At 37.4% G+C, this 27,970-nt stretch overlaps 1 protein-coding gene across 9 annotated transcripts in view; it reads right to left on the minus strand.

Annotated features, from left to right (window-relative positions):
- Usp28 (ubiquitin specific peptidase 28) overlaps positions 1 to 27,970 on the minus strand; it is a 65,519-nt gene that overhangs the window by 15,438 nt on the left and 22,111 nt on the right. For 4 of the 9 annotated variants that reach the window (XM_047516868.1, XM_047516865.1, XM_047516863.1 and 1 more), the window contains exons 4-14: positions 25,954 to 26,059; positions 24,903 to 25,062; positions 18,050 to 18,136; positions 17,183 to 17,320; positions 16,118 to 16,191; positions 15,349 to 15,428; positions 13,400 to 13,548; positions 11,377 to 11,504; positions 7,370 to 7,465; positions 3,137 to 3,316; positions 965 to 1,182 (exon numbers count right to left, since the gene is read on the minus strand). In XM_047516868.1, coding sequence (XP_047372824.1) covers positions 965 to 1,182; positions 3,137 to 3,316; positions 7,370 to 7,465; positions 11,377 to 11,504; positions 13,400 to 13,548; positions 15,349 to 15,428; positions 16,118 to 16,191; positions 17,183 to 17,320; positions 18,050 to 18,136; positions 24,903 to 25,062; positions 25,954 to 26,059 — 1,416 coding nt within the window. The remainder of the gene's footprint in view (positions 1 to 964; positions 1,183 to 3,136; positions 3,317 to 7,369; positions 7,466 to 11,376; positions 11,505 to 13,399; positions 13,549 to 15,348; positions 15,429 to 16,117; positions 16,192 to 17,182; positions 17,321 to 18,049; positions 18,137 to 24,902; positions 25,063 to 25,953; positions 26,060 to 27,970) is intronic. The other 5 variants (XM_047516869.1, XM_047516866.1, XM_047516862.1 and 2 more) reach the window with 3 other exon arrangements.

Genomic DNA, 27,970 nt, shown 5'->3' on the forward strand with positions numbered 1-27,970 from the left:
GGGATTTCAAAGCAAAATTTCTTAAAGAGGAAACTTAATTAGGAAAAAACTTAAATGGGTCACCTGGGCATAAAATACTGTATGTTTCAGTGACAGAATCTAAAATGAAAAGGACAAAAAAAAAAAGGTAGGGCTGTATTTCTCTGAAAGAACTTGGGAGGAATCTCAAGTTTTACTTGTCTATTTGCTCCTTAAATAAAAGGAGAAAGGGAAGAAATAATCTGAGCAATACGGCAACAAGGCCAAAGAAGTTTAAGAACAGAATGATGACCAATTCAATTTCACGTTGTGTGCAACAACTAGATATTCATTGCCCCATTAAACTTTAATAAAGCACGCTTTACATGGAAAAGACTTAAAAGAAATTCATAAATTCTAAATTCGGATCAACTGAAGTCAAAGTTCTGAAAAACTACTGCAGGAACAGAAATTAGCAAATACAGAAAAATACGGACTTGGGATTAGGTCAGTGGCAGAGCATGTGCTTAGCATGCAGGAAGCCCTGGGTTTGATCCCCAGCACTCAGACGAAAATGGAGAACATGCACACAAGCAAGCAAGCAAAGAGGGTAAGGGAAAGAAGATAAGGAAAGAAATAAGGGAGGAAGGAAGGATGGAAAGAAGGAAAAAGGAGGAGATGGGAGGGAGGAAGGGAAGGAGGAAAGGGGAAGAAAAAGAAGGAAAGAGGGAAGACAGATCTCAGTAAAGGTGATCATGAGTGTGTAAGTTTCCACAAATTCCCAGAAATTTTGAAGAGGGAATCTTGGAGTCATCTTTCTACAGTTAAATAATTGGGTTGTGTACCAATCCTACAGGGTATAAAAGGTGAAAAAGAAGTCACAATTACTGAGTCAAAATTCAACAGCCTGTATGGCAATGGCAGGAAGTGTATACAAGGTACCTGGCTTCCAAACGTTCAAACAAGAAAAGGCAAAGAGAAGTTGACAAGTTTTAAGAATGCCAACCTTGTATATCTTGTTCAATCTCACTCCTCCACCTCTGAAGACAGGTCTTAACAAAGTTCTTTTCCTCATCCGTGACTGTACGAGGAGCTGGGTGTGCAGGCATTCCCAGGGAAGATCGAGGGGAAGTTAGGGGACTACTTGCTACCTCAGACTTGTGTAGAGATTCTTCAGGAGAAGAAAAGGTACTTTCAACATCCTGAGAACATTCTGGACTTGTACTAAAGGAAAACAAAAATTATGCTCATATGATAGTTTTCAAAATATACCTTGGCCTAAATTAATATGCTGTGGAAAACAAGTTAAACAAAAAAGTCCAGCTACTATTTAGTGAGCATTAACCCTATAAAGATATTAAGCCAAACTTTTTCTTATATGAATAATTTCCCCCCCCCCATTTTTGGTACCAGAGATTGAACCCAGAGCACTTAACCAATGAGTCACATTCCCAGCCCTTTTCTATTTTTTTGAGACAGGGTCTTGCCAAGATGCTTATAGTGGCTTTGAACTTGTGATCTTCCTGCTTCAGCCTCCCAAACTGCTAGGATTACAGGTATGTGCCACTGTGCCCAGTTGAATTATCTCATTTAACACAACTTGGTTATGAAGCAGATACTATCACTTCTATTTTATGAAGCACAAACCTCATGTTTGAAGAAGTTAAGCAACTTACCAATATTCACCCAGCGTGTGGGTGATGGAAAAGGATTTAAGCCCAGTTCTGCCTGAGTTTATGGTTCATGCTCTTTAATCACTAATTACAATGCCTCCTCATGAAGAAAGGACCAGAAGGAAGATAGAAAGAGAAGGTTGGGACTAGAATGATCAAGGAACCAATGGCAGTTTCCAAGATGTAACTGTGTAAAGTGAAATTACTTGTCCAGGAACAAAATACACAAAAATAAGGAAAACAATGAACACACATGGCCACTTGGGAGAGCTCAGAGAATAGGGCTTCGTGTCAAGAATTCCAGTTCTCCTACTCCTAAGTTAAGTCCAAAGAAAAGGGATCAGTCTCAGATAAAATCTCTCATTTACAAGATGTAACTATTAACTTCTTGAAACTAATACAGAGTAAAGAATTTTAGGAAGTTTTCATTTACCTGCTAATCAATTACTATCAAAGTAAAATTGCATATACACATACTAGTAAGAAATACAAAGTTAGTTTCTACTATATCTTCCTTTAGCTTTGACTTAAAAGGAAGCCTCTTTCCCCTGAGGACAGATATATATATGGAAAAATAAGTCCCATTTAAGCAAGAGAGCAGATGTCTAAATTAGATTTAAAATCTAACAATATATTATATTAATATTTATTAATATGGGGGTTAGGGAGAATGGTTAGTTTTTTGTTTTTCTAACATTAAAGTCCTTTTTGGAAAAAATAAGTACTAATATCTTTATCAGCCAGGACACACACATATCAAATGTGATCCAGTTTGACCCTACTGGCTCCTTTAAACTATAAAGACTATTGTACTGTCCTGAGTTAGAATAGAATCAGAAGGTCAGTGAGACATGGCCTCCCTAGTCTGTCCTCTAGTCTGTCCTCTTCAATTTCTTCTTTTCCTTTCTCATCTTTCAGAAGGGATGGGGTGAGCTAGGGTAGTAGGAGGGACTGAATCCAGGGGTGCTCTACCACTGAGCTATATCCTCAGCCCTTTTGAGACAGGGTCTTATGGAAACTGACCTCAAACTTGCAATCTTCCTGCCTCGGCCTCCTGAGATGCAGGGATTACAGGCACGTACCACTGCACTCAGCCCTCTTCAATTCCTAACCAGTTCTTTCTCATGTTTTAACTCTCTACTCATGAATATATCTCTTTCTTTGATATTTACTTAGTCCTACTAACTTCACAGCAGATGGGAGAATAAGAGGTTTCAGACAAGCAGAGATTAACCTTCCTGAGAAAGGCCTTTAATGGCAGCTAGCTCACAGCAAGATACTCTTTGAAGAGTATGAAGACTTTCCCAGACAGTAAGAAACCTCTGGAACTATCCCACCCACCCTGGGGGCAAGATAAGTGCACTGTCACTCAAGCAACAGTAGAGAAAATCTTACAGCTCATGAGCTCTGGTGGACTGAGTGCTTATTAGGTGGAAAGCTGGTGTACAGTTCAAATTAAACCAGAAAATCAATACATACCATTTTTAAAAATCTGTTTTCATTACCTTTCCTTAGATGTCAGGTCAGAAACCGGGCAGTGCACTGAAGGAAGTGGTAACCTCATACTTGGGTCACTTTGTGATGGACAGCTCTCTGAAGCAGGTTTTGTACTGGCAAATTCAATAACGTATTTCAGCATGTCTGGGAGTGGGAACCGAGTGGGGCCCGAGCCATATTTCACATACCTAAGAGGCAAAAACAATGGTACTCTACTGTCCAAGTTTTGTGTTATTTTTAAGACTTGCTGCCAAAAGGTCTATCATGTGAAGAGTCAGTGGAAAGGCTTATTCCTACAGGCATACAATATTTCATAGGCTCCTCGAACAATCTATAGGACAAAAATTCTCAATGAAAGTAAAAATTGCTAACAATTGAATGTTTTCTATCTGGTAGGAGACATTTTACATCAAAACAAATCATAATCAAAATAATGCCAGGTGTGCCTTTTCTTGCTGTCATTTTGCATTTAAGATCTGGTCATAAAAGTAAATCATCTCTTAAAGAAAAATACATATATTACTAGTACCCAAATCTGAAAAGTAATTCTGGTGGACTATACTTAAGGGTTTTTTTTTCTTTGCCTGTGGACCAACTATTTCATAATTAAGAAAAATACAAGAAAGAAGTCTGAAAATTGGAATAAGGTATTGATAAGAACCAGAGTTTAAGAAAACTGGTAAATTGCTCTTCTGAAGCATCTTAAGTACTCTAGTATTCACACACTCATTCAGTGGCATAGGCCAGGCTAATTTATTCAAGATTTCTGGGTAAGTAACTAATTTTCCAATGTGAGCAAAATAAAATATTAATAGTATCTAATATTCTGCCATTATTAGCACATTACTTTAGGTTCATTAAAGAGATGTAGTTCAATGAAATCTAAAGTTAATTAAAGTAGATAAGAGTTTAAATGGTATGATAATCAACCTGACTGGTTCCTACAGGTAATCCCATGACTCTGCATTCCCATTTTACAAAAGAATATAGTTGATTCAGTTGTCTTCTCTGAATACAGTGAAGAAAACAACAAATACAAAACAGGTAGAAAAATCATCTGTTTCTAAACCAAAATTGGACATTATAAAATGAAAATATTAGTGGGAAATAAAGGACAGTGCAACTCAACGTCAACCATATATTAGAGGACAGACTGAAAAGGCTATCTCAGTAAAGGCAGAAAAAGATCATCTAACTCCTCATCTTCACTAATTTAAAGGGAAATAGAATCTGCCTGTCATAGACACATAGCTTTTATTGAAAAGGATCTCAAATATATAAAGGCAGAAGAACCTTAGAGAACTGCCCCATTCCTTAGATGTATTTCCTTACCTTCGCTTCCGCTATTATCAGATTATCTAAACTCTGCTTATCTTTTGAACTTCATACACAATACAGCATTAATAATCTGTTAAAGGATTATAAGTCATCATTTTACATTTATAACTCTTACTAAATTTGTTGCTTCTTCTCTTCTTTTGGGGTAGTACTGGGCTTTGAACCCAGAGGCGCTCTACCATTAAGTTACAATACCTTCCTTTTTTTCTTCTTTATTTTGAGACAGGGTCTCACCAAACTGCTGACGTGGCCTTGAACTTGAGATCCTCCTGCCTCAGCCTCCTGAATCATTGGGATTACAGGTGTGCAACACCATGCCTAGAGGTTTGTTGCATTTTAATACAATAATTATATAAACTACCTGGAAAAAATTTTCTCTAAGAAATTATCTTCAATTTTATGACATAATTATTTTTATGTTCTTCTACTAATTTCCTTTAGACAATTTTTAGGGACAACTACTTCATATAATGAAGCACCTGTTCTGGTTAGCAGAATCAGAGCAAAAGTGGTTTGAAAAAAGTTAACTAATTACATTGTACACAAGATATCTTATTTTCAATATTATATTGAGGTTATCTTAGAGAAGAAATGGTAAACGTTTTTACACAGTAAAAGTAATCTATACACCTGGTTAAAAAAATGCAAATACAAATAAGAATACAATAGACCATAAGCCATAGACCCCCCAATACAATTATTATAATATTGATATTATAATAAAATATTGTAATAATAAAACTATCTAGCCAGACACAGTGGTGCATACATGTAAACCCAGAAACTCAGAAAGCTAAGGTAGGAGGATCTCAAATACAAGGCCAGAAACTTGGTAAGACATGGTCTCAAAAATAAAAAGGGCTGGGGATATAGCGCAGTGGCAGAGTGCCCCTAGGTTTAATCCTAGTACTGACAAGGACAAAAACAAAAACAAAACAAAACAAAACAAAACCCTGACAATTGAAAGTCCATTTTGTTTTAAAACAATAGTAATACTACACTAAGAAAAATGCTGCTGTACTCTATTATAAAATCTAAATAATTCAGGGAGGGCACCAGTGAGAAATGACTATCTCCCAAATTAACAAGTGAATTACAACTATGAATAGGAAACACCTGGAATATATTCTTTGAATCACCTCTTTAAAAACCCTGCCTTCCCTTGGAATGGACCCACCATTTGACCCAGTTATCCCATTCCTCGTTTTATACCCAAAGGACTTAAAATCAGCATACTACAGTGATGCAGCCACATCAATGTTCAGAGCAGCTCAATTCACAATAGCCAGATTGTGGAACCAACCTAGATGCCCTTCAACTGACAAATGGATAAAGAAACTGTGGTATAGATACACAATGGAATATTACTCAGCTATAAAGAAGAATAAAATTATGGCATTTGCTGGTAAATGGATGAAGTTGGAAAATATCATGCTAAGTGAAATAAGCCAAGCCCAAAAAACCAAAGGCTGAATGTTTTCTCTGATAAGTGCACGACAATATATAATGATGTGGCGTGGCGGTGGGAAAAGAATGAAGGAATTTTGGATGGTGTAGAGGAAAAAGGGGTGGGAGGGGGTGGGAATGGAAAAACAGTAGAATGAAACAGACAGTATTACCCTATTTATATGTATGATTACATGAATGGCATGAATATACATTGTACACAACCATAGAAATGAAAAGTTGTATGCCATTTGTATACAATGAATCAAAATGTGTCTGTAAAAATAAAAAATATTTTAATAAAAAAATTAAAAAACAAAACAAAACAAAACAAAAACCCTGCCTTCCCCCTAATGAGCAGAATCACAGACTCTGGGACAGAAGTACCCTGTGTTACCCCTCTGCCAACAAAGCAAAAAGACTCCCTTTTCTTCAAAAAAAAAATCTAAATAAGTCCAATGCCTTATCCGTTCCTAGTTCCTCCTGTAGTATAAAATATCAAGTATGTTTTGTTCTATAAAAATAATTTTAAAAAACTTCCAGCCTTACAGAGTATCATTAAAAGCTTTAAAACATTATTGCCACACTTAAACTTACAGAACAGTATCTGAGGATTTAGTTTTCAGTTTAAGTCTCTATTCAGACAAACACATACTGGAAAAGTTCTTCCTGGATGAGAGGAAGGTGAGGAGTGGGAACTATAGTGCAGACTCTGCTGTGGGCAAGAGAGAGAGAAAGTGCTGACCCTCAGGAAAAGGAATGATCAATGTATGAAGTGGACAGAAGTGGGATGGTGGGAGGAGGCAAATGGTTAAATGAATGAAGGGGAGAAAGTCACTGACAGTATATGGGATTTCCTTTGAAAACAAAAAGACAATGGAATCTACCCAGACTAGAAGGAAATTGCATTTATACTCATAAGGAAATCAGGGGTATTCCATGGAAAGTCAGTGCCAAACAAAAAAAGGAAAGATTCCTCCATAAGGGAAGGGTTCTTGTATGTATCATAAATATTAGCCCTTTTAATTTGTACCACTCTAGGCAGAACAGCATGATTTTTCATTTGCACATTTTAGAAACTGCTGACTGTAGTCCCAAGACAAGTGAAATGTAGCACTGTGACAGTTGCTTCTCTCATGTTTGTAAAGAAGCAGGGGGAGTAGAAAAAGTGGAAAGCTACGTATGCATAAAAATGAGAACATGGGTTGTCCTAAGTATACTGCCAATAAAAAACTGTGACTTTGGGTCATTTAAGTGCCCTGGAATTATCTCTTACCGATGGATAATATTAGCTGATCCTAAAGGTTACTTCACCCTTAGGGAAAAAAATTCTTAGCTATTTTATGAAACACCCTAGTCACTAAATTCTGAATTAACTTTCAAATATAAACAATTACCCTATTGTCATATCTACTCTTCATTGTTTATATTCCCAAGCACAAAAGTCACAAACTTACCTTTCCAATTTTTGCTGTAGAACTTTTATTTCCTCCTTCAACTTTCGAATATTCTCTCTCTTATTTCGAATAAGCTCCTTGCTCCTATACATGTACCTAAGGAAATGATAACCCCCAAACACAATTAATGACACAATTAATGACTCTGCTATGTTAAGAAATGAGAACAAAATCTACCAAAGTGCTATGCCTATGTATGAATATACCACAATGAATTCCATTTACATATAAAATTATAATGCACTAATTAAAATAATACCAGAAGGGAGATCAGTATATAGAGCAAGTAGATCAGTGGGAGGGTGGAGAATAGGGAAAGGTAAGGTACTGGGGATCAAGATGAATTATGTTATGTGCATGTACAAATATGACATAATGAATCCCACTACTGTGTATAATTAAAACACACCAGTAAACAAATAGTCAAGATACAAGGAAACTTCTTCAAACAGATAAAGGGCATCTCTGAAAAATGTACAGCTAGCCAGGCATGGTGGCACACACCTGTAATCTCAGCAGCTCAGGAGACTGAATCAGAAGGACTGCAAGTTCAAAGCCAGCCTCAGCAACTCAGTGAAACCCTGTCTCAAAATGAAAGATATAAAAGCTAGGGATATGGTTCAGTGGCTAAGCAACCCTGGGTTCAATCCCTGGTACAAAAAAGAAGAGAAAAAGAAAAACACACAGCTAATACCATGCTTAATAGTGAAAGACAGGCACATCTGCCCTAAGATCAGGCACAAGGCAAGGATGACCACTCTCATCACTTCTATTCGATGTTTCACTGAGGGCATAGCCAGTATAATAAAGTAAGAGAAAGAAATATAAGACATATACATAAATAGTAAAGAAAGAAGTAAAGCTGCCTTTTAGTTGTAGATGATAACTTTCTATGTAAAATATTTCAAAGAATTTTTAAAAATCAGAAGTGAGTTTAGTAAGGCCAAAAAATACAATGTCAATTAAATTAAAAAATATAAAAACTCAACCGCATTTCTGTATGCTCATGAAGAACAAATGGAAGGCAGACATGGTAGCACACACCTGTAATCTCAGTGACTAGGGAAAAGGGAGACCTCAAGTTCAAGGTCAGTCTCAACTTAGCAAGACCCTACCTCAAAAATAAAAAGGATTGGGGATGCAGCTCAGTAGGAGAGCACCCCTGCGTTCAACCTGCAGAACTGAGGGGACAAATAAAAGGTGAATTAGAAAAAAATAAACATTATAAGAACATCAAAAGTATAATTTATTTAGGGGTAAATTTAATCAAATCTGCACAAGACCTCCATCAGGAATTACAAAACACTGTTGAGAGAAATTGATGAAGACAAATAAATGGAGCTAACTATACCATGTTCATGAACTGAAGGACTTAGTATTATTGTTATTTCTCCTCAAATATAGCCACAGGTGCAAAACAATCCAAATGAAAATCCTAATAATGGGCTGGGGAGATAGCTCAGCTGGTAGAGTGCTTGCCTCACAAGCACAAGACCCTGAGTTTGATCCCCAGTATCACAAAAAAAAAAAAAAAAAAAAAAAAAAATCCTAATAATAACATGGTAGAAACTGACAGGTTGATAAAATGTATACAGAAATGCAGAGTCAGAACAGGTGGAACTATTTTGATACTACCTGATATCAAGAATTAAAACATAGATCTGGAGACTATCATGCTAAGTGAAATAAGTCAATTCCAAAGAACCAAAGGTTAAATGTTCTCTCTGATATGTGGGTGCTAACACAGAATAAGGTGATAGGGAGAATAGAAGGTCAATGGATTAGACAAAGGGGAATATAGGGAAGAAAGGGGGAAAGGGAACAGGAAAGACAGTAGAACAAATCGGACGTTTACTTTCCTATGTTCACATGTGAATATACCACCAATGAAACTCCACGTCATGTACAACCACAGAATAGGATCCTAATTAGAATAAGTTATACTCCATGTATGTATGTCAAAATACATTCTGCTCTCATGAATAACTAAAAAGAATAAAAAGGATGAAAGATTTAAAACAGAGCCACTAGAATAATTTTTTTTTTAATCAGAAAAGAAAAAAGAAAAAAACAAAACAGCCACTTTAATCAAGACAATGTGGCACTGGCATAAGATTACACCACAGTTAAAACAGACTCCAGAAATACTCTAGCCCTTTCCAGAAACCCCTTATCTCATATTACACATAAAAATAAAATCTAAATGAGCCATAGACATAATATGAAAGCTAAAACAACAAAATTCCTAGGAAAAAAAATATTAAAAAATCTTTGTGACCCTGGGTTAGCAGAGTTTCTTGAACACAAAGAGTACTAACTATAAAAAAAAAAAAAAAACTGATACAGTAGACTTCATCAAAATTATAACTTCCACTCTTCAAGACACTGGTAAGAAAGACAGACAAGCAGAGAGAAAAAATATTTGGATTTCTAACCAAAAAATATAAAGAACTCTTACAACTCAGTATTAAGACAACCAAACCAATTAAAGAGTGGACAAAAGATGTGAAAAGATATCCATCACCAGGGCTGGGGATATAGCTCAGTTGGCAGAGTGCTTGCCTTGCCTGTACAAGCCTTGGGTTCTAATCTACACACACACACACACACACAAGAGATCACCAAAAATATAAATATACAAATGGCCATGAATTAAGCACACAAAGACACTCAACAGCATTACTTATCAGGAAAATTTGAATCAAATAAAAAATACAATATTTCTACACATTCACTAGAATAGCTAGAATTAAAAAGACTTAACTCCAAGCATTGTTAAAGATTTGGCAAGTTAGAACTCTCATAGTCTACTGGTGGGAACACAAAATTACATAGTCACTTTAGGAAACAGTATAGTAATTTCTTATAAAGAGAAATTATTATTATTATTATTATTATATTATTATTATTATTATTATTATTTTGTGGTGCTGGGGACTGAACCCAAGGCCTTGTGCTTGTGAGGCAAGTACTCTACCAACTGAGCTATATCCCCAGCCCGAGAAATTATTTTGTATGTACACTATACATACAACTCAGCAACCCCTCACTTAGGTATTTTATTCATGAGAACTAAAAACTGCACTGAAAGTATGTGAATGCTCATGGCAGCTTTATTCATAATAGACTAAAATTGCATACATCTGAAATATTAACCAACATGTAAATGGAAAAAAACTGTGGTACATAAATACAATAGAACATTATTAAACAGGGGTTGGGGGTGTATCTCAGAGGAAAAAGCATATACTTGGAATGTGCAAGGCCCTGAGTTCAATCCCTAGCATTAAAAATTTAACAAACAGAAAAGTACTGCTCAACAAAAGGAATGAACTACTGATATATGCAACACAGGTGAAATCCCAAAAGCATTATCCTAAGGAAAAGAATATAGCCATAACAGAGTAAATACTAAATGTCAATGTCACTAATACAACATTTCAGGTGGTAAAATTATTGCATCAGAAAACAAGTGGTTGCCAGAGCCTGGGGGTGGGAGAAAGGGAAAAACTACAAAGGGTCAAAGGGAATCTTTTGGGTAATGGAAAGGTTCTCTATCAAGACTGTGATGGCGGTTATTTGATTATTTATATTTGTCAAAACATACCGGCAATATATGACTTTTTGCAGATGCAAACTGTACCTCAATAAACCAGAATGTAAAAAGATTAAAACTTTGTAATATAAGCTTCGCTGGGATTCTCCCCATCACCACCCTAGGAATACAGATAGTATTCAGAAGAGAAAGAACTATACTACAGCTACTCCATATACTGTTCCTTACCCTCCAAATGGCAGAACTTTCATCTGCAGTCCAGCAACTCAAATCTTGGTCCAGAGAGCAGAAGCATTATTTACATTACCCTGGAAGCTTGTTAGAAATGCAAATGCATGGGCCCCAACCCAGAAATCACCAAATTCAAATTTGCATTATTATCAAGACCCCAAGAGTACATGCTCATTTCTACTGTTGCATTACATCAGGAGACAATCAACCAGAAACCTACCTGTCCATATAAATAATCTGAGGAAATTCCAGCTTATTATGAATTTTCTCTGGTTGCCCAAGGGACTGATTGAACTCAAATCTGGAAAGTTCAAAGGTCAACACTGGAGGTAGCTTTGTAAACCAACGCTATGTTCCGGGGTGAAATGCGAGAAAAAGTAACACTAATTTTAGGAAACAGCAATAGGTTTAAAATATCCCTCATCAAACTTTATTCTTGTGATGTAGAATTATTCAAATCAAACTCATACCAAAACATTTTTATCCTCAATACTAAAGGAAATAAACACTCAGAATCATGCTCTCAGAGAATATGAATAAATATTTCTCAGCATTGCAAGTACTAGTCAGTCAACAGCATTTTATTCAACCATCACCCATAAGAAATAACTGTCCTTGAATATGTAAATTGACCAAGCATTTATATAACTCTTTCATTAAATGAGTCAACCAAGTATTCACAAACAAGTTTAAAAAGCTGAAGAAAACAGTCTAATCAAAGAACTGGAAATAATGATCTAAACAGCATACAACCAAGGAGATAACTACAGGAATTATTTAAGAAGACTAATACTGTACACATATTACATACTATTTATACTCTATTATCCATAATTTGAATTCCCTTTAGGTCTAAAAAAGGAAACTTGAAATAGCTTCATGATTTTAAGATTCTGAGGAAAAACCCCCGCAAAATCTCTAAATTCTAATGTATAAATGTCCCATAAGAAAGCAAATGAATGGCTGGGGATGTAACTCAGTGGTAGAGTGCTTGCTTCTAGCATGTTCAAGGCCCTGGGTTCGATTCCTAGTAAAACACACACACACACAGCCAATCAAGCTGATCTACAATGGTAGGGTAGCTATTACCTAGAGTTTCAAGAAAGGAAACCACTGACTTATAGAGTTCAACTGTCACTGATCCTAGGGGGGAAAGGCATTTCTGTTTAATTCACCTATACGGCAAAAGTTCCTATGAACAGCTTCAAAACCTTGCCTTTGCCAAAGGTACAAATAGTGCTCCTTTCAGTTGTTCTGTTGGCACAACAAGGTGCATCCAGACAGTCTGTGTTGACTCCCTCACACTTAAATCTAAATAAATAAGTATAATGACTTGATTTTGTTTTATTTTCGGTTTCCAGCCTTGAATACTGAGGCCTGAGTAGCTGGTGGCCACTCCCTCTTTTGTGTGAGAGAATGCATCAAGTTTACACAGATGCTAGGCCTCCTACTAGGACTTAGTTCTTTCCTTCAAACCTTGGGGAAACAGTGCTTTCTTAAGAGTTTCAATGCAGCTAATGAAAGTACATGAAGGCTAGGGATATTTTAGTTCGGGCTAGGGATATTTTAGTTCAAGAAAGCTTTCTTTCTCCTACAGTAATTCCTGAGTTGGACTCTTGTGTAAGCCACAATTTTGCCTCATAATTTTTGGAGGCAAACTATTTTGTATCGACAATCAAGCTACAACTGTTAATTTTTACCCCACTGGAATTGTAAAATAGTAATTACTCTTGCTCCCTCTTTCTTTCCAACCCACCAAAAACCAAAAAACGAAAACCGCACATAAATAAATAAAAATTAAATTTAAAAAATTGTAAACGCAAAGGCAGAATTTACAATTGAGAACAATAAATACCATAATAGGGAAAATATTCTAAATGGCATACCATAGGAGTTAATCACTGTACTTTTACCCTCCGAAAATATGGAGGCAGTGGGTTCTCCCTACTCAGGTACAGGTAGGCTTCAACAGAAAGAGAGAAACTTGATCATACTTAAAACATCAGAAGCAGCATAAAACCTTTACATGATTAACTCAAATTCATAGTTTCAGTGAAGAATTTATTTATCAAAGCACTAAGAATCACCGAGTCACATTAATGATGACAGACTTAAGACAAATTCAAACTCTGTTCAGTATAAAGTTACTTAACATGTGATGGAAAACTAAAGTTTGCCTAAATGTTCATTCCTACAACTAACTGGCTTTGTCACCAACACTGTAGTAAAACTATGCACCTTACCTCTTGTCCATACTTCACAGAATGCTCAGAAGGAAGAAGCTCAATGTCACCCTCCACCATGGCCCCTTCCAAACATTCGTGTAAGTTGCGATAACCGTTTACCTGGAGGGGATACTGGCCAAAGGTCTCATTGTTACAAAAGGGCTTTCCTAGGCAAAGAGAGAGACAGATTTTTAAGAGCCATCACTACAACTAGGTAAAGACTACTTTTGGGCTCCAGAAAGAGAGAGTAATTTCTTAAATTCAGCAGCCTTCCAAGTTCTGGTTAGCATAGCACTTCAGCCTGGTCAGCAACCTCTAATGTGCCAGTGGACTCAGATCTGGACTATTAACAATTGCTGCCAAGGCAAAAACAGACAGATGTGCCTATCTATCAAAGACTATCCCATCACTTGTGAATTAAGTCTTGCTAGAAGAAGCCTCACCTGGATGAGGCCAAAGATCTAGATCCAACTATTCATTTACAAGAAGAGTAGAAGATGGCATTAAATGTATCATGGGAACACAAATAGCAAAATTTCAGAGTCGGGAAACATCATAAACTAGTAAGTTTCCCCAAAAACTATATTTCAAGGGAAAAAAAGGAGGTAGTCTAGAGATATTGAAAGAAGACTTAAAAGATATGTCAATCAATCATAAATGAATCACATTTGGATTTTTTTTTTTTTTTTTTTGCGGTGCTGGGGATTTGAACCCAGGGCCTTGTGCTTGCGAGGCAAGCACTCTACCAACTGAGCTATATCCCCAGCCCCACATCTGGATATTGATTGAAAAAAACTAAAAATAATTTTTTCTTAAAAAATTATACAATGAAAGTCAGGTGTGGTTGCTCACACCTATAATCCCAGTGACTCAGGAGATTTAGGCAGGAGAACCTCAAGCTCAAGGCCAGCATGGGCAACTAAGTGAGATCCTGTCTCAAAAAATAAAAAGGGGCTAGGTGCACGCCTGTAATCCCAGTAGCTTGGGAGGCTGGGGCAGGAGGATTGAGAATTCAAAGTCAGCCTCAGCAAAAGCAAGGCACTAAGCAACTCAGTGAGACCCTGTTTCTAAATAAAAAATAAAATACAAAACAGGGCTGGGGATATGGCTCAGCCCCTGAGTTCATTCCCTGGTAACCCCAATAAAATAAAATAATAAAAAAGGGTGGGGGAACAGCTCTGTGGTGGAAGGCTTTGGTTTAAGCTCTGGTACCACAATCAATCAATAAACAAATGAATTAGGAATTTAAATACTGACTAGATATTTGATATTTAAAAAAATGCTACTTTCTGGAGAAGTAAACAGGTACTTAATTAAAATATTATCAGGGGCTAGGAGGTGGTAGTTCAGTGACTGATCACACGCACAGCAAGCATAAAGTTCTGGGTTCAATCCCCAATAAATAAATAAATAAATTTAAAAATAAAAAGAATATGAGGGTAAGAATAGATTGGGGTTAGATAGTGAATGACTAGCTGTGAGCTGATGCAACTGTTGAATTTGATACTGCTCTATTTGTATACCTTTAAAATTCTCTCTGTTTAAAAAAAAAAAAAGCAGAAAATTATGTGTCCAGCATGCAGCAGGTAAGCCTCCAGAGTTGACAAGTATTGCTGGTAATTTAACTTAATATAACTTTTTGAGATTAGCTAGTGTAACAGAAAAAGCAACACAGAAAAAATGGAATTAAAATCACTGTGTATCTGACATTAATGCAAAATTTGGGCTGTGCAAATATTAAACAATTTAATGTAACTACTATAAGATAAGGATTGTGCCCACTTTACAGATGAAGAGGATCCAGTAGCTCAGATAATTTCATAATTACATAAATACTAAGAGGCAAAGCCGATATGCAGACCTGAGTTTCTCTGACTTTCAAGTCTATTACACTACCTCCCCAAGAGGACACAGTAATAAGGATATAGTAACAGGTCTAGAATTAACATTTGGTGTAGAGAAATTACCTTCACGAACCCCTTCAGTCAGGAAAGTACCGTAGAATAGCTGCACCATGGGATTTTCAGATTTGTTCCTGGGGTTGCTGCTTTTTAAAAAGGGAGACAATTCTGAATTATTTGGATCAAATCTGTGCTACACATACCCAAGCATCATTCAAAAACAAAATAGTGCATTTTTATCAATCACAAAGAACCAACCCAGGTATATTCTAAAATAAGTAATGGATTAGTTCAGCTGAAACATTTAATGAATAAGTATATGCCTGGCACTGTGCTGAAGACATAAAGACAACAAGGCACCATCCCTGACCTTAAGGAGCTTAAAAAAAGGTCTATTAAGGGAGTCACACATGTAGAAATACATGTATTTATATGAACTATAAGTGAGTGTGTGTATGTATGTGTGTGTATATATCTGTATCTATATCCAATGATAGATGTATACAAAGTACAGAAGTAGTAAAGAGTAAGAATGAGCTCTTGTGCAGTATGATTCATCCTTTTTTGAGATAAATTTTACAGGCACAGGTTATAACTTCAATAAAGTAATCATTTAGGGCCCTTTAGTAAAAAAGTTGTAGGTTAATGGCATCGTCTATATCCACAGAGGAGGAAAGCCTAAGCAATAGGAATACATAAGGAAAAGCTTAGTGGTTATCCTGTGAGGCTTGGTAAAAAACCAGCAATTTCTACTTGAAAAGAATGATTTTTCCCCATCTCAGAATTCTCAGTGGCCACTGTGAGTTGGAAGGATGTACAGACCCTCAACACTCACTTAACATTAACAGCCAGCTGGAATGCGTCCTCCAACCAATCCAGGAGCTTGTGTGTGAATTCACTCACATCTTGCTATAAGAGAGGCACAAATTGCATAAGCGTTAGATGCAACACTATACTTAGGGAAATGAAAGTTTGCCCTTAATCCCACCAATGAATTAGAATTCTACTATTATGAAGGCATTTTTTTTTTAGGGCCAAATATCACAGAGATATAGGAACAAGGGAACCCAGCAACCGGAGACAAAACAGAAGGTGCATTAGGCAACCTCTGACTCAATAGTGCCTAGGACACTGGAACTCTAACCACTTCCAGCTGCATCTGTTTTTAACAGAAAAAAACAAAACAAAATTTTCTAACTAGGCTTTTTTTAAAGGTCCAAAGGACAGACTGTAGTCCTCCAGAACAATGTGAGATTGGAATGGACAAAGATAACTTTTATAAAATGTTTTGAGAATGCTAAGTAGCTGTAGGATCATTGGACAAATGAGAGAGAAAAAAACTTTTACATGTTTGTGAGGAGGAAGTTGATTAAACAGTGACAGTTTTGCTTTTTATTAGGAGGTAGGGAAAGGAAAGTATTAATATCTAAAAGAGAAGAGTGCTCAGAAAAGCTGCTAACCTCAGGTGTAGATGATTTTTTAAAAATAGGATTTCTATCTGGGCCATCCTAAAATAAAGGTGCAGGGTCACTCTTCTCAGTGACCCTTTGCTATGGCTCACTTTTAGGTATTTTTTAACCTCTTTCCTGTTGCTTCAACCTCTGAGTAAATCTACTATTCTTTCTTCTTTCACTTCCTCTTTCCTTCAGAACTGCATGAAACACATTCTCTTCATTTCATTCATTCTCTCTCTCTCTCTCTGTCTCACATGCACAGGTGCATTCTCACCACCTGTTCTGTGAGCAAAACAAAGGGCAAAATCTGGCACCCATAGTCCTGCTAAGTCATGTTCACAACTTGTTACACAGTTGAAATAGGCAATGTCATGGTAACAGTAATAAGTCATGACTTCTAACTGAAGAGCTTGAGAGAAAACAAGAACAAGGTTCCAAGTTAATACCTGTTGTTCCTCTGAGGACCGGAATGCTCCCTTTAGCAGATCCAGGGCTGCAGAAGGGTCTACAAATTTTCGATTTGATCCCATCATCAGAGCAAACAAATACTGAAGCTCTTGCATAAAGACAATATTTCTCTTTTCCTACAAAAAATACAGCTATATGAACTCTTACAACATCTTACTTGGAAAATTAGAAAATACAAAGAAAAGAGTTGTAAATAATCTCTAATTCATATTTACCTAGACCTAGGTCACAGTCAGGCCTCAAACTACTCAGAGAGATTCTGATAAGAACTTGCCTAGGTGTTTACTCGTAACTAAAGAATAATTACGTAGAATCCAAAGAAATAATGTTGGAAAGACAGATATATCCGTTTTCTGAAGTTTCTGCCTTTCCTCTATTAGAAGAATGGGTTGCACTAAGATGAAATCCAGGCAAGGTATAGATGGCTGGAAGAAGCTATGTCCTGTGGCAAGAACAGATTAAAATCTCAGAATTCTAAGAAGGTTCAGGCCTCTTCACAGGGTTGTCTATTTTGCATTGTTTGGCCTGAGCAGCGAATGGCAGAGGGAAAGACACCACACATGGAACAGGTGTTCTGAGTGTCCCCATCCCAGGGAAGCACTGCTGAGGCTGGCAGGTGACTCATCACACTTTCTGGAAAGTGTTTCTAATTCATTCCTACTTAATTTGATATTTTTGCAAATCCTTATTTTTTATTACAAATAAGGGAAAGGAGCCACTTAGAAATGAAAACAAATATTAACAAGAGCCAAAGAGAATTATGGTCATCACCTTTAGTCAAAAATTTAAAAGGATTTGGGATGAAAGGAGCTAAATGAGAGTGAAGAAACTCAGCAACAGCTTACCGTGTGGCTTCGGCATTTTTCAAGAACATTTTGTGGCAGATTATAACTGAGAACAAGTCTTCGAAATTCAGGCAACTGAAAGAGAGACTAAAAGAAGAAAATGAATCCATAGCCTTTCATTCAAAATAACTGCGCAAAAATAAATACATAATAAAATATATCTATTTCTTCCATTTAAAATATTTTCTTTCACATAAAAATATCAACCTAGCAAATCTTCTTGTTATTTCTAAGAAAACAATAGAGTATACACAAAAATTAACAAGAATGTTAACACTTAAAGGCTAAAAAAATATAGAAACAACCTAAGGCCTACAAGGCGGAATAGATTAAATAAATTATACTACTTTCATACAACAAATGATTTAAATACTCATTAAAAATACTGTAGAAGTGCTGGGCACAGTGGTGCACGCCTGTAATTCCAGTGGCTCAGGAGGCTGAGGCAGGAGGATTGAGAGTTCAAAGCCAACCTAAGCAACTTAGTGAGGCCTGAGGTCTCTCAGCGAGACCCTGTCTCTAGATAAAATATAAAAAAGGGCTGGGGATGTGGCTCAGTGGTTAAGCACCCCTGGGTTCAATCCTCAGTACCACAAAGAAAAAAAGGAAAAAAAAAAAAAAAAAAAAAAACCCTGTAGAAGCTGGGCATAGTGGTATATATCTGTTAATCCCAGCAACCCAGGAGGCTGAAGTAGGAGGATTGCAAGTTTGAGACCAGCCTCTGCAAGTTAGTGAGACCCTTAGTGCCTTAGTGGGACCTTGTCTCAGAATAAAAAATTTAAAAGAAAAAAGGGACTGGGGATGTAGCTTATTGGCAAGGACCCCTAGGTTCAACCCCGAGCACCAAAAGAAATAAATGAACACTGTAGAAAAATGTTTTCATAAAATGGATTACACAGCAGTAAAACTAATGAACAAGAGCTATGTGTATCAACATGGATAAATCTCAGAAATGTATTTTGTGTGAAAGAGTAATAGAAAACCAGTATAATACTGCTTATGTGAGGTTTAATAAAACAGAAAACATACTATACATGTGCATGTACTGTGGCTATATACACGCATGGTATATCTGATGGGGAGGGAGGTGGTGACATGTGGAACTCAGTAACAGGGATCTGTAACATTCATCTCTACAGTGGAGTGTTAGAGTACAGCAGAATTTGCTACTTTCTGGTTTGTCATAAATATTACATTTTTTTTCTTTTTTTTTAATATTACATTTTTTAAAATTTAACATGAGGTATCTCTGGATGACAGGCCTGAGGAAAAGGATTCTTTTATTATTTGTAAATTACACATTCTTCTATTTTTTTAAAGTTAATTTAAAAAAAAATTCCTTTGTATGAATGTAACTTCTAACTCTAGCATACTCTTCAAATGAAAACCCCTCCAGCCTGCACACTGAAACTCTTGATGCAGCATCCTGGCAGGTAACAGGAAAACTCCTGAATCAGAACTAAGTAAAATACTTTCTCAGAGTGCCAAAACGTCATATGTGCTCCCTAACATCAGACAAAGAATCAAAGCTGCACAGCTAATTAGAGCTCACCAGCTAGCTCTTTGGCTACCCTCACCCTCTTTACCAGTCCTCATGGGTGGCAGTCAAAATAATGTAGGTACATTTGAGCCCCTGATGCTCCACCACAGTTCCACAAGGGGCCAGGCCAGCTGCATGGTTCTAGCTACCCTCAGCCAGTGTTTCTCTCCTCTTTCCACCTCACCCTCCACATGCTGGGCCATCCATCCATCCCTACTGGGCCAGCAACCCTACCACACTCACCAGAGTTTCTGTTCCATGCGAGAAAAAGGGTTTTACAGTCTCAGTTACCTCACTCTACCTCATCATCATCACCAAAATCTGACTTTCCCCAAAGATGCTATCATTATTCCCTACCCCACCCCCTTTTATTCAGTACCAGGGACAAAACTCAGGGGCACTTTACCAACGAGTGGTAATCCCCAGTCCTTCGTTTAAAAAATTTTATTTTGATACAGAGTGTCATTAAGTTGCCCAGGTTGGCCTGAAACTTGAGATTCTCCTGCCTCAGTCTCCCAAGTCACTGAGATTACAGGCATGTACCACCATGCCCAGCTAAATGACTACTCCAAACTTTAGAGAATGACATCATACAAAAATAAACCTGCTCCAGGGGGCTGGGGTTGTAGCTCAGTGGTACAGCACTTGCCTAGCACATGTGAGGTACTGGGTTCGATCCTCAGCACCACACAATAAAAAATAATAAATAAAATAAAGGTATTGTGCCCATCTACAACTAAAAAAAAAATTTTTAATAAATAAAATAAACCGGCTCCAAACAACTACTAAGAAATTTGAACCATCAATTTTCTGATCTGAAATCTGATGCCTTATCCATAGGCCACACGGTTCCACATCCTCATTACTCTTAAACCCACAAATCTGTAAGCAAATATTACCCATTAGCAATATGGGTCTCTCTCCAACATTGGTTTATTCTCTGTTGTTTTTTTTTGCATCATTTACATTCTTCTCCTTCTCCAGTCTTTGATTCTTTGTCTCTTATTTTTCTTTTTAAATGTTTTTATTAGTTGTTGATGGACTTTTATTTTATTTCTTTATTTATATGTGGTGCTGAGATTTGATCTCAGTGCCTCACACATGCTAGGCAAGTGCTCTACCACTGAGCCACAACCCCAGTCCTCTTTGTCTTTTCTTAAGCATTCACATCCAATAAGTCCCAAGGTCTCTGGACTCTATCTTGGGACACTATTTATAACCCCCTCTAATTAAATTCCACCACTGCTCATTAGGATCGCTTTATGTGGTCTTTCTGCCTCTAAAATTTCCCTTCCACCAATTCACTTAGATTCCTCTGATAACCTCTAATATGACCAAAATTAAGTTGATTCACTGAAGACTGTCATCTGGTAACAGTTTTCCTTGCAAGTCCTGCATCTTCCTAGGCAACTTCAGTCAACATCCAATCTATTGGGACATCTGAACCCCTGCCTTCAGATGATATGCTAAGAATCCAAGCCCTTTTCTACTTCCATGGCTACTAGACTGGTCCAAGCTATTATCACCTCTCAATGGACCAATGCAATAGATCTTTGTCCTAGCATCTTTGCCTGACTTCACTCTGCTCTCATTATAGTAGCGAGACTGAGTCTTTTAATGCTTGGGCCAGAGTTCAACACTCTTCTATCCAGGACCTTCCTATCTCACCAGGAACCTCATCTGCAGTGACTCTCCCCTTTATTCTTAGCACCCAATAACTTGGGATTCTTGGATGTTCCATGAACACACTAAGCCCACTTCCACTTTAAGACTGTTGCTCTATGGATTCCCTTACCTGGAATGCTTTTCTCCTGATTCTGTCCCAAATGACTCTTTCCCTCACCTCTTATGTATCTAGCATTGGCTCTAGTCTCATTCCCCTCAGTGAGACCTACCTAAAAAGTTAGAATTTTTTCTTCCTCTTCTGCAACAATTCAATCTCCTTCATTCTGCTCTTCTTCTACTGCACCAGCCACAATCTAACATATTATATGCATTTATTTAACTAGTTGATCTTTCATCTACTTTTTAGTTTGTTCACCTCACTTCATGAGAATTGAAATTCCTTAAGGGCACAAACTATTTTGTTTTATTTACTCCTACATCTCAAGAGCCTAGAATAGTGGTAGGCATAAAGTAGGGTGTTCTAGGATTTGTGAAGGGAACTCATGTACATTCATTCAGCCCAGAGATCTCTAGGTTTCACAAGAATCTTATCTCTAGTGACATATTCCTCCACTCTAGTTCTACTTCCACATTCAAGGACACACACCAAGAATATCTCAACACCTGAAAATGTGCAATTCTCAGATCACACATTCAGAAAATTCCACTCTCGGTCCACAACACATCTTCTGACTCATTTGTTCAATTACCCACAGGACCACTGTTCCTTGATTTTAGTAGGGACCCATGAAAACTGACCTTGTCCTTGCTTCTTAACCATTAGTTCTTTATTTAGTGTCTTCATTAACCATTAGTGTCTTTACTTCTCCCTCAATCTGGCTTTGATCCCATGCTCTTTAATACTCTCATTAAATTCTGAGACTGGCCCACCACTGTCCTTTCATCACGTACCCAGTAAATCCTCCAACCTAAATGAATTGAATTTTCCACTTAAAAGCTTCATAGTGTTGCTAAGGTACAATCCTGATAAAAATAGGATATAGTGATATCACTGTAGATTTAAAGTCAACAAGCAGACTCTCAAATTTCTTAAAATCGTACTACAGGTTGAATATCACTTATGCTTAGGACCAGAAGTATTCCAGACTTTTGAATTTTCTGAATTTTAGAATATTTGCAGACTTTGTAGGCTAAAGGATCCATAATCCAAAAATCTGCAATCTAAAATGTGCTGAAATGCTCAAAAAGTTATGAATTCTTGATTTTGAATTTTTTGATTAGGGATACTCAATCTGTATTGTACTCCAGTGTCAACTGTTTTCACATCATCACCAACAACGATTTCAAACTTTCACTTCTTTCAAAATCTGATCATAAGAGGACACAGTGGAGCATGCCTGCAACCCCAGCTGTTTGGGAGGCTAAGGCAGGAGGACTGCAAGTTCGAGGTCAGCCTCAGCAACTTAGAGAGACCCTATGTTAAAATAAAAAATAAAAAAGGCAGGGTCTATAACTCAGTAGTGAAGCATTCCTGTGTTCACTTGCTAGCACCCCCGCACAACCACCAACCCCACCAACCCCACCACCCACAAGCCATTTCATAGATGAATAAATCAGAAACTATTTTAGTTCAATTTAATTTGCAGACATCTTCCTTCCTTCCCCTTTTACTCCCTTGACCTTATTCATTAAGAACAATCTCTCCCTGTCTACTCCCTATCCTGTTCTCTCATGCTTTCTTAGACCCCTTACTGTGTTATCCTGTGTCTACTTGCTTTTTTTGACATCTCTCACAGGAGTGAAGGTTGAGGGGGATGCGAAACCAAGGAGTGTTCTTGTTAGTCGGCTCTCTTCTTTATCTCTTGCCCTTGCTCCCCACCACACATGCATGGCGCGTGCGCGCACACACACACATACATACACACACACACACACACACACACAAGAACTCATTGATGATCCTAATTTCACATTACCTTCTGGCAATCAATTCTCAACACAGATGCCCAAATCCTTTTAAAGCAGAAATAGGTTTGTATCAGTTCTCTGCTCCAACCTTCCAACACTTTCCCATATCAAATACAATTCCCAAATCCTCATCATGACACCAAGCTCCTGATAGCTCCCAACTCCTAACCTCATCACGTTCCACTACTGACTACCAGTTCCAGCTGTTTCTCACGCTTGTTAAACAAACCCCCAAGCCTGTGCTGTTTTACTTGCTGTCCCCTCCATGTGAAATGTTCTTTAGGTAGCCCATTCCCCCACCACTTTCAGACTACTACTCAAATGCTCACCTAAACAGAAAAGTCATCCCTGACTACTCCACTTAAATAGTACCCCTTCCCTGGTATCTAAATCATCTCTTAAACCCTCACCTCACCTTGTGTTTTTATGGCACTTAAAACCATTTGACACATGGTTTATTTATTGTCTGTCTCACTTTTTCTTGTTTTTGTTTTTTGTTTCTGTAGTACTGGGGATTGAACCCATGGTTTGGTACATGCTAGGCAAGCACTCTGCACCTGAGGTGCATCCCCACACCCTTGCTTCTTAAATTTTTATTTATTTTGTAGTACTGGGGATTGAACCCAGGGGTACCCTACCACTGAGCTACATCACCAGTCCTTTTATTTTTTGAGATGTCTCACTAAACTGTTGAGGCTGTTTCAAACCCACGATTCTCCTGCCTAAATTGCTAAGATTACAGGCATGTGCCAGCACACCCAGCTGTCCCACTCTTTTTTTTTTTGTCCCACTCTTTTTAAAGAAAACTCCATGAGAGCAGGACTGTTGTTTTATTCAATGCTATTTACTCAGTGCCTAAAATAGGGCCAGGTGTACTGTAAGCTGAAAGTACAAAGTAATGGCTTGAGCAGTTGGGTAGCTGCCATGTACCGCAATGGAGACAACTACAGGCAGGTATCAGGAGTAGCTATGGTAAGTTTAAGAAGCCCAGGAGACACTTCTAAAGAGCTTCTACACTCTAGGTGCACGCATCCACTCTCTTGGTTTTACTACCATTTGATTCGGCAACCTACATCTTTTTTCTCAACTAAAGTTCATAGTTCAAGGATATTTTTACTTTGCTTATCCCATAATTTTTGCCAGTTCCCTACTCTAAGATGCCTTCATCTCCTCCCTGGTTACCCACGAGAGCCTCTCAATAACTTATTTCTCCTTGTTTACACTCACTCTGCTACAATACAGTAGCCACTTACTGCTGACCCAAAACACTTATTCAACATACATACAACCACAGAGTTGTTTTTCTTTCTTGTTTTATTTTTGCAATGCTGGAACTGAACCCACTTCACCACTGAACTACAGCCACACACCACCCCCACTTTTTATTACGTTTTTTTAAAATTTTGAGACAGTCTCAATAAGTTGCCCAGGCTGGCCTCAAACCTGTGATGCTCCTGCCTCAGACTTCCCAGTTGCTGGGATTATAGGTGTGTATCACCATGCCTGGCTAGATCTCCCTTTTAGTATTGCCCAGTTTAGACTCAGAGCATCTAAATTCAAAACACAAGAAAGCAACCAAAACACAATAATAATACAGGAAAAACTACCCAGTTTTATATATCTGCTTTAATTTTTTTCAAGTTATGCAGCTCACATTTCAGTTTAATAAATCACAAAAGTATTTCCAGAAGACACAGTTGTCTTCTAAAAATATCATACCTGAATGACAGCACTGAACCAGCATGTATTGCCAACATTTTTCAGCCCAACTGGCCAACCATCAACTCTCCTCCAGTCATTGGGATTGGGGTTTTCTCCCCAGACTTCACAGCGTTTTCTCTTTGAGCGTTTAGTTTCTGCAGAGGTTGCCTCATGCATCCTATATTGTGCCAACATACCACACATCAAAAAAGAAAATACTTAAAGACCAATATACTATTGGAAGGATGCTGGTAACCTTTCAAAAGTAATTCAAAATGCCCAAAAAAATACTTACTGGGTAATTATTAGCTATGTAGTACCTACAGAACTATAATGTAAGTGAAAAGCCAGGTTTAAATAGAAACGTTAATCCTTCTATAACAGGAACTATGACTAATAAGATCCATATGGCTACTATATTAAAAGTTTTCCGTTTTAATCACAGCACCCTAAGTGCTTGCCATTGAAAGAGAAAAAGAGAACTGTGCTACAGCTAAGAGTTGCCAAACTGCCCAGCACACAACATCCTGCTATATGTTTCCCTGAAAGAAACAACTCAGCAGTGTAAGGAAATAAGCATGTTCAAAAACTGACAGTCCACCACTGGAAATGGATGTCTGTGAACAGCACCAGGCAATCAACAAATTAATACCAATTCAAACAATATATACCCCAGTCACCTCTGAAGCAGAATGGTTGAGTAATAAGTTTCATTTATTTATTTTCTTTTCTTTTTTTTGAGACAGGGTCTTGCTAAACTACTGAGGTTGCCTGGAACTTGTGATCCTTTTGCCTCAACCTCCCAAGCAACTAGGATTACAGATGTGCACCATGGCATCCGGATGATAACTTTCAACTGGAGCAATCAGACGCTCCTCATATGTGGCTTTTCCAAACATAAACCAAACAGTAAAGAATGCTAAAGTTCACTGCTTCTCCTAAAAGCAATTCAATTTAAGTGTCATTAAAGGAATTCAGTGGAATTATTCCTGAGTGGCATTCATGGAGCTATTTGCCTTTGACCTACACATACATATGGGGATCACAGAATATAAATTAAAGCAATAACCTGTTAAGCTCTCTTCCATCAGCTTGAATTTTTGGGGACTCCAGCAGACTCAAAGCAATGGCAGCCTGAAGATCATCTTTGTTATCATGAGTAAGGTCTATCACTTCTGTAAAATAAATAGAATTTTAATTAGTCTACAAGCAGGAAACTGCCCTTCTGTCTGCCGTATTAAAAAAAAAAGTGAAAACATTCCCCAAACAGATATACTCTCTAGCTGTCCCGACAATGGCTCATCAGTGTAAGAACAATTTTATTACTTTGTCCAGAATCAAATGAATAACTTAACTGCTACACTGTAACCTTATACTAGCCAACAATACAGAAATAAGCTATTAAAATATAAGAATCAAATATCTTCCTCTATAGTCTCTTTCTACCAAGTGAAAAATAAATTCCCCATCTGTAAGCTAAATATATCATCATAAAAATTTTATCATAATAAAGCATTTACTAAACATATTCAAGGAACAGATTTTCTTTTGGGGGGATGGGACAGGTACTGGGGATTGAACCCAGTGCACTCAACCACTGAGCCACATCCCTAACACTTTCTGTATTTTATTTAGATACAGGGTCTCACCGAGTTGCCTAGAGCCTCACTAAGTTGCTGAGGCTGGCTTTGAACTCCAGATACTCCTGCCTCAGCCTCCTGAGCCACTAGGATTATAGGCGTGCGCTACTGCGCCCAGTTACAACAAACTGATTTTCAGTGTCACATTAACTGTTTTAGAGAATGAAGAACATATTCAACTCATTTTAGGAAGTTATCATAACAGTACACACATAAAAATCACTCAACAGTATGAAACAGAAAAAATTACAAACTCATACATGATCACAAAGAAACGTAAAATATTAGAAACAGAATTCAATAATTCTATTAGCACTCTTTTGTCTTGGTACTAGGGATTGAATCCAGGGGTAATTTACCAGCTACATCCCCAGCCCTATTTATTTTTTAATTTGATTTTTTAATTTGAGATAGGGTCTTAGTAAGTTGCTCAGGGTCTCTATGTTGCTGAGGTTAGCCTTGAACGTATAATACTACTGTCTCACTCTTCTGAGTTGCTGGAATTACAGGGGTATACCCATGGCATGTCCATCTATTATCACTCTTTTTATCATGGCTTTAGAAGTTCTAGCTAGTACAAAAGGAACTTAAAGACTGAGCCAAGCGCAGTGGTGCACACCTGTAATTCCAGCTATTTAGGAGTCTGAGATGGGACTGTTTTGACATACGGAGTTTCAGATCAGTCTGGACAACAGAGTGAGACATCTTAACTAACTGAATGAATGAATGAATAAATAGATAAATAAATAAATACTAGAAAATAAGCAAAGCCATCACCATTCACAGATGATAATAACCTACAAGGGAAACCCAAAATTATCTATAAAAAATAGTTATAATTAGTAAGTGACTAAATTAAATTAAAAAATCAATGTAGAATTGGAGATGTAGCTCAGTGGTGGAGTGCTTACCTGGCATGAACAATGCCCTGGGTTTAATCCCCAGCACCACAAAAAATAAATAAATAACAGACCAATGTACAAAAGGTTAAATTAATTTCTATACACAAGCAATGAAGAACAACATTTAACCTAAAATGAAAAATATCACACACAAATACACAAAACTGCAGTAATCAAAACTGTGCCAGGCACAGTAGCGCACACCTGTAATCCCAGCTTTTCAAGAGGCTAAAGCAGAAAGATTACAAGTTCAAGGCCAGCTTGGACAACTTAGTGAGGCCCTGTCTCACAACAAAAAAGGGCTAGGGATACAGCTCAGTGGTAGAGCAAGCACCCCTGGGTTCAATTCCTAGTACCGCACATACACAAAAAAAATCATGCTACTTGGCATACAATAAACATACAGATCGTCAGTAAAGGAGAGGAAGGGGAAGAATGGGGGAAGAAAAAGGGAAAAGAAAGTTGGGGACACTGAGAATTAAAATGGAGTAAATCAAATTCCATGAATGTATAATTTTGTCAAAATGAACCTATTACGTGTAAT

The sequence above is a fragment of the Sciurus carolinensis genome, chromosome 11 (assembly GCF_902686445.1).
Source record: "Sciurus carolinensis chromosome 11, mSciCar1.2, whole genome shotgun sequence".
Classification (NCBI taxonomy): domain Eukaryota; kingdom Metazoa; phylum Chordata; class Mammalia; order Rodentia; family Sciuridae; genus Sciurus; species Sciurus carolinensis.